The 6,260-nt window shown below is 59.9% G+C and overlaps 1 protein-coding gene across 2 annotated transcripts in view; it reads left to right on the top strand.

Annotated features, from left to right (window-relative positions):
* The window catches only part of POLL (DNA polymerase lambda), a 7,918-nt gene extending 1,966 nt beyond the window's left edge, over window positions 1–5,952 (top strand). The window contains exons 3-8 of one of the 2 annotated variants that reach the window (XM_019556228.1): window positions 65–224; window positions 1,523–1,834; window positions 2,158–2,331; window positions 3,320–3,448; window positions 4,028–4,196; window positions 4,793–5,952. In XM_019556228.1, coding sequence (XP_019411773.1) covers window positions 65–224; window positions 1,523–1,834; window positions 2,158–2,331; window positions 3,320–3,448; window positions 4,028–4,196; window positions 4,793–5,157 — 1,309 coding nt within the window. In that variant the 3' untranslated portion in view covers window positions 5,158–5,952. Of the gene's footprint in view, window positions 1–19; window positions 225–1,522; window positions 1,835–2,157; window positions 2,332–3,319; window positions 3,449–4,027; window positions 4,197–4,792 lie in introns of both variants that reach the window. The other variant, XM_019556227.1, reaches the window with a different exon arrangement.
* The last annotated feature ends 308 nt before the right edge of the window (window positions 5,953–6,260 follow it).

Below are 6,260 nucleotides of genomic sequence, written 5' to 3'. Positions count from 1 at the left end.
TGGGTCTCCTCTTGCCCAGTCCTCACATGCCCAGCTCTGCTCAGCTCCATGCGGTTGGTGGCAGGTCCCTGGATGCACCAGAGAGGCAGATATGCCAGAAGTCTCCCCTAGGCAATGGGGATGCCCAGCCCCAGGCACGGAGTGAGGCCCTGGGACCAGAGGCTGAAGCACAGGTGGACGCCTCGGGGCAGCTGCTAGCAGAGGAGACAGGACCTCTAGCACAGGTCAGTGTCCACCCACGGGACCTGTGGGGTGGGCTGTGCAGCCAGCAATGTACCATGGGCCTGAGGGCACAGCTTCCAGTGCAGCCCTGGGCCGGGGGGAGACTAGGGTTTCCCTGATGTCAGCAGGTCCAGCCCACGGATGTCCTACCTGTCCACCCAGCGGAGAAACCCCCTGACATCCCCACTTACGTGCGGAGAAGTCCTACCCTTTGGCCCGGCCAAGACTAATCTCCTTCAGTGCTAGGGTTTCCCTGCATGCCAGAGGAGGCTCCTTTCCTTATCCCAGGCCCCTCCCTGAGATGAGCTCCGTGCTTGTGCAGCTCCAGGGCACCTGCTTAGAGTAGCTTTGTGGCAGGGTGATATTTACTGGCCATTCCCTTCTCTGAATCTGCTCTGGGGGTTGGCGGCTTGGGCTTGAGGCATCACCCTAGACCCTCAGAAGGAGCAAGAGCTGCTTCTCAGCGTTGTCTGCCCTCATTGGGCCCCATCGCAGGGGCCATTTTTGCTGCCACAAAAAACCTCAGCCTGACCCTAGGTGTTGCTCGCTAGTTCCTGCTTTTCTTCCCAGGGTTTTCCCTGTCATTGAACATCTCTGAGTATGCCCGTGTGTTGGATACCCCCCTCCAGCTGTGTTATCTTGCTTCATTACAGGCAGAACCTGCTGTTATTTTGCCCCTCTTAGGTTGCAAACAGACACCACATTTATCCCAGGATAAACTGTTATATCCCAGGACAAAGTCCAGTCATGCAACTGGCTATGTCCATTGTTTCAGGATAAATCCTAAAATAGTTTCCTGGGTAAGAGATAAGTTTCCCAGTGACAGGTGAACTGTTCAGAAAGCTGCAGGCCTCTGATGACAAACACACCTTTATCCCTGGGTAAGGTGTGTTTGTGTTTGTCCTGGAAGAAAGATATCTTGGGATTGGTGTGTGCACAATCAGTGTTCAGCGAGCAGCTTAATACATTGACTCAATAGCAGAAAAGCAGCAATGATACAATCCTGGGATAACTGTACAGACGCACTTTACAATATCCCAGGATAAAGTTTTAGCACTTCTGACCCCATGAACCTTTTTTAGGCTATATTCCAGGGCAATAGATGTGGACATCTGAATCTTTGCACTTTGCCCTGGGATAAAATGGTTTATCTCAGAATAACTGTGACATCTCTCTGTAGCCCATCAGTTAGAGCTTTGTTGCACACAGTGGAGTCCAGCAATGCCCTCATGCTCCAAGGAGATGCCATGAGGGAGGGCGTTGCTGTTTCACTGCTGCTTTTTCTGTCCGTGCCCCCCAGAGAGTCTCTGAGGATGAGGGAAGTGACGGGGAGGAGCCCAGTGTCACCCCAGCTGACTTGGAGGCGCTGATTTTGGGGCATTACCCCCCAACTCCATCTGAGGGCTCCGCAGCAGCCCCCTCACCCGTTGGCAAGTGGGTCTGTGCTCAGTCCTCCCACACCAAGGAGGAGAATCACAACCAGTGCATCACAGAGAAGCTGGAGGTGCTGGCGAAAGCCTACAGCGTCCAGGGAGACAAGTGGAGGGCGCTGGGCTATGCCAAAGCCATCAATGCCCTCAAGAGCTACCACAAGCTGATCACGTCCTACGAGGTAACCCGCAGTCCCAGTCTCTCTGAGCAGGCTGGGCTAGGACAGGGCCCTGCTGGGAGAGCTGGGATCAGGCCCCCGCAGGCAGCAGCTCCTGCTGTGGGAGTGGGTTACAGGCTTGGACCCTTGGCCATCCTCCAAGACAGAGCAACAGCTCAGTTTGCTGGGGCAACTGCTATGTTCCCAGCTGTCGGTGGTTTCAGACTGGTGTCATAGGGTTGTGCTGTTTGTCGCTCCTCGTTCACCCGGCCCACTGTGACCAGTCCTCTGGGCTTTCCTGTCCTGGAGCCCCCACAGCCAGCTGATCCCTCTGTACTCTGGCCCAGGAAGCCTGCAAGATCCCTGGCATTGGGAAGCGGATGGCAGAGAAGATCCAGGAGATCCTAGCCAGCGGGCACCTGCGGAAGCTGGACCACATCAGCGAGAGCGTGCCTGTGCTGGAGGTCTTCTCCAACATCTGGGGTGCAGGTGTCAAGACTGCCCAGATGTGGTACCAGCAGGTAATCAACCCCTCCCTGCTGAGGATCTCTCAGCTCTGTCCGGGCTATTGAGTCCTGGCTTTCTCTTGGAAGCATCTTACCGGCCTGTGTTCCTCCGCTGCTGCCAGTCACCTCTCCTGCATGGCTGTGTCCCTGGGCAGCTTTGCAGTGGCAGAGGGTCAGAGTGCAGCCAGATCCCAGGGGGGCAGTAGGGAAGGTTTGGCTCTGACCTTTGAAGCCTGCATGGCTTGAAGCCTGGATGTGAGTTGCCTCTGTTCCCTGGGCTGCCCTGCTCTGGCAGAGATGAGCCAGTCCCCAAGCAGGTTCCCTGCAGTTGTGTAAGCAGGTACCAGGGCTCAGGAAGGGGCCTGGGATATGGGAAGTCCCCTCCTGCCCTGCCGGAGACCACAGCGGTTGCCCTTTTGGGGCATGCTGCAAGCTAGGAGACCATAAGAGCTGCTGCGCTGGGTCAGACCAGCCCTGGGGCCTGACTTCAGCAGGGGAGCTTGTGGGGTGAGCGTACAAAACAGGCTGTGTCTGGCGTGACCCAGATCCTCCAGTGCCCAGCGAGGAATATGTCTCTGCTGTCTGTGGTGTGGAGCAGCCCCTGGGTGGGGGTTGTATTGGAGAGACTGGGGATTGCAGGTTCCCTGGGGCAGCCATGGGAAACCCCTGCCCTGGGTATCATCTGTGTGTGCAGGACAGGGCTGCTGGGATCTCATGTGCTGCCTTCAGAGTCCCAGTCAGTAATGCCCGGAGCCAAGCTGCGGCCTGGGGACCCTCTCGGCTGCCCAGGAGACCCTGGAGTCAGAGGGGTCCATCTGCTTAGGCATCGATGTGCTGTGAGCTGAGCTGAGCTGGTCTGCGGGCTGTGTGGGGATGGGGCTTCCCCCTGTGAGTTACCTAGCCCCTGTCTGGATGGGGACATGGCCCATTGGGTCCATTACCATCCCCATCTTGGGGTGTCCAGGAGTGAGGGCTCTCAGTGCCGCCCCATGCTCTCCGCCAGGGCTTCCGCACTCTGGATGAGATCCGCACCAAGGCCTCCCTCACCAGCCAGCAGGCCGTTGGCTTGAAGCACTACGAGGACTTCCTGGAGCGCATGCCCCGTGCAGAGGCGGCTGAGATAGAGCAGACGGTAAGTCCCCAGAAGGCCCCCTGAAGGGTCTCATTGCTGTCCCCCCACTCTCCTGTGACTGTGGATGCAGTGGGCAGCATTACGCAGTCACAGTTACAGGGACAGTTTATCACTGTCTCATGAAGGATGGTCCCGAAGACAGACAGGAAACTGCGGAGATTGATGCACACATGCCCCTGAGCTGTGGGCTCTGAATGGGTGCCCCCAACCCCTGAGCCTGGGCTTGCCTTGATCAGAAGAGCTGGCATGTGACTTTGGCATGGCTGACATGGTACCGCCAGGCACCCACGCCTTCCTCTGTACTGGCCTCCCTCAGCTGGGTGTTTGAGTCGTCAGGCAGTGTGGGCTTCACCTCAGAGGCAGCCGGGTTGCAGGACATGGTTCACCTTCCCTGCCTGTGTGCTCGGTGATGCCCCCGGTGCCTGGTCCTGCCAGCCCAGGGAGAGCTGTTCTGCTGGGTGCTGCTCCGGCCCAGTGCCCGCTCAAGGTGCTGACCACATGCTTGCAGCCTGGGCTCCGGTGCCCCACCACAGAACCCAGCTTCTCATTCTTTGTGTGTGTGTGTGTCTCTCACTGCAGGTGCGGGAGGCGGCCCAGGCCCTGGATCCTGGACTGATGTGCGTGGCCTGTGGCTCCTATCGCCGCGGCAAGCCCAGCTGTGGGGACGTGGATGTTCTGGTGACCCACCCCGATGGGCACTCTCATCGTGGCATCTTCGCCAAGCTGCTCAACAGCCTCCGGCGCAGTGGTACATGAGCACCCACACTGGGAGGGCACTTGGCTCCTGGCTGTGGCCAGAGATAAATCTGCCCCCCCCCCCCGGGGAAAGAGAGCAGGAGCCACCCCTCTAGGGTTGGTGGGTGCCATGTGTCCCATGGTTTGGGTTAAGGATACAGCTGGGAGCCCTTCCCTGTTGGCAGGGGATTCTGGGGGTGGCAGTGTCGGACCCTGTGGTTGCTGCTGCCATGTCTGTGACATGCATGTGACTGTTGGTGCCTCTGGTCATGGCCTGGTGCATTGGGATGCTCTGGGCACCTGTCAGGGGCTTTTAAGCCTCCCCCAGAGGCAATGGGTGCTGGGGGTGGGGTTGGGCTGTGCTCTCCTGGCTGGAGAGTCTTGCCCTCACGCTGCCCTGGGGCGGGAAGGGATTTCCCCCCTGATTTCATGGGGGTGATGCCTGGGGCTGTTGTGTGGCTCCAAGGTTGCACACAGTGTTTGTCTGGGCTGGTTTGGACAGGGCAGATTCTGCCTCTGGTGGATGTGACCCAGCAGCTCATGGTGCCAGGGCAGCTGGCAGCTCTGTGGAGGCTGCTGCGGCCCTTTGCTAACCCGCTCCTCCCACAGGCTTCCTCACTGATGACCTGGTGAGCCAGGAGGACAATGGTGGCCAGAAGAAATACCTGGGCGTGTGTCGGCTGCCTGGGCCAGGTCGGCACCACCGGCGCCTGGACATCATCGTGGTGCCCTACGCTGAGTTTGGCTGTGCCCTCCTCTACTTCACAGGCTCGGCCTACTTTAACCGCTCCATGCGTGCACTAGCCAAGACCAAGGGCATGAGCCTGTCAGAGCACACGCTCAGCACGGCTGTGGTCCGCGGCCCCAGGGGCACCAAGCTGACACCCGGCTTCGCCCTGCCTACCCCCACTGAGAGGGATGTCTTTGCTGTGCTGGGGCTGCCCTACCGTGAGCCGCCCGAGCGAGACTGGTGACAGCTGTGAATTCGGTGTCCCCCATTGCTGCTCTGTGGGGTGCAGGGTCCATCTCCCATGTGCACGGGGCAGGGAGTAGGGTCCCCATCCTGGCCTCGCCCCCAGCGGTGTTGGGGGTGGAGCCCTGCCAACACCTGGCAGTGGAACAGGGCAGGCTCATGGCTCGGGGAATCCTCCTGGCTGCTGGAGCCATGAGCGAGGCAGGGATGGGACTGCCTTAGTGCTGAGAGAGGCTTTTCAGGAGGCTGCATCCACCTTGGGCTGGTGGAAAGAGTGTCCGGCCTCTCTTCAGGGCTTGGGCCAGGCCTGCTGGGGAGTCCTTGCTGGCACCGATGCTGAGAGAGGAATGTCTCTCCCCATGGGGTTTGAATGTAGCTTGGTGCACTGGGGACATGTGTCTGTGGGCTCCGCTGGTGGCTGTGCCCATTGTCGCTTGCCGTGGCCAGAGAGTACCTCTGGTACCTCTGCCAGGGCAGCACTGGCCTGTAAGCCCAATCCCATGCCAGCTGGGGAGGGGGCATGTGCTGCTTGTAGCTGAATAGCCCAGCCACCTGGGTGAGGGTTATATCCCCTTCCTCCCCCAGGCCCTGGGGACTCCCTGTCTCCTCTCAGGAGGGGATCAGATATGCCTGGGGACTTTCAAGCTGGAGCCCTCACCCTGCTGTGCTGCCTCATGCCCCCGGCACTGCTGCTGTCTCCGAGCTGGGGCCCGGCACCTGCTGCTCCTGGATGGTCCCCAATGGGCCCTCTGCCCAGTGCCCCGGGAGCGCAATAAACCCACCCCCGTTGGACCCTCCCCAGCATCCATGAATCCTGCCTGGTGACACCCCCGCGGGCTTGGCCTGCCCTTGCGTGGGTCCTGTGGGCCACAGCCATCCAGCACCTTGGTCCCTTCCTCCTCTACCCGGTCATCTTGTTCATCAACTCTTTTCTCTCCCATCGCCTCCTCCCAGCAGTGCTGGAGATGGTGGTGACTGGAGACCCGGCCCTTTCCTCCGCCCGCAGCCACCAGTGACTTGTGGCCGTTCCCGTCCCCTGGGAGATCCTCAGCCCACTGGCCCCGTGGTGAGAGCTTGGGGCTGTGGGTGGAGCAGGGCAGGGGT

The sequence above is a fragment of the Crocodylus porosus genome, unplaced genomic scaffold (genome assembly GCF_001723895.1).
Source record: "Crocodylus porosus isolate Cpor-Errol unplaced genomic scaffold, CroPor_comp1, whole genome shotgun sequence".
NCBI lineage: Eukaryota > Metazoa > Chordata > Crocodylia > Crocodylidae > Crocodylus > Crocodylus porosus.
Note: the sequence above shows the minus strand (reverse complement) of the source record. Positions and strands in the feature narration are given on the sequence as shown.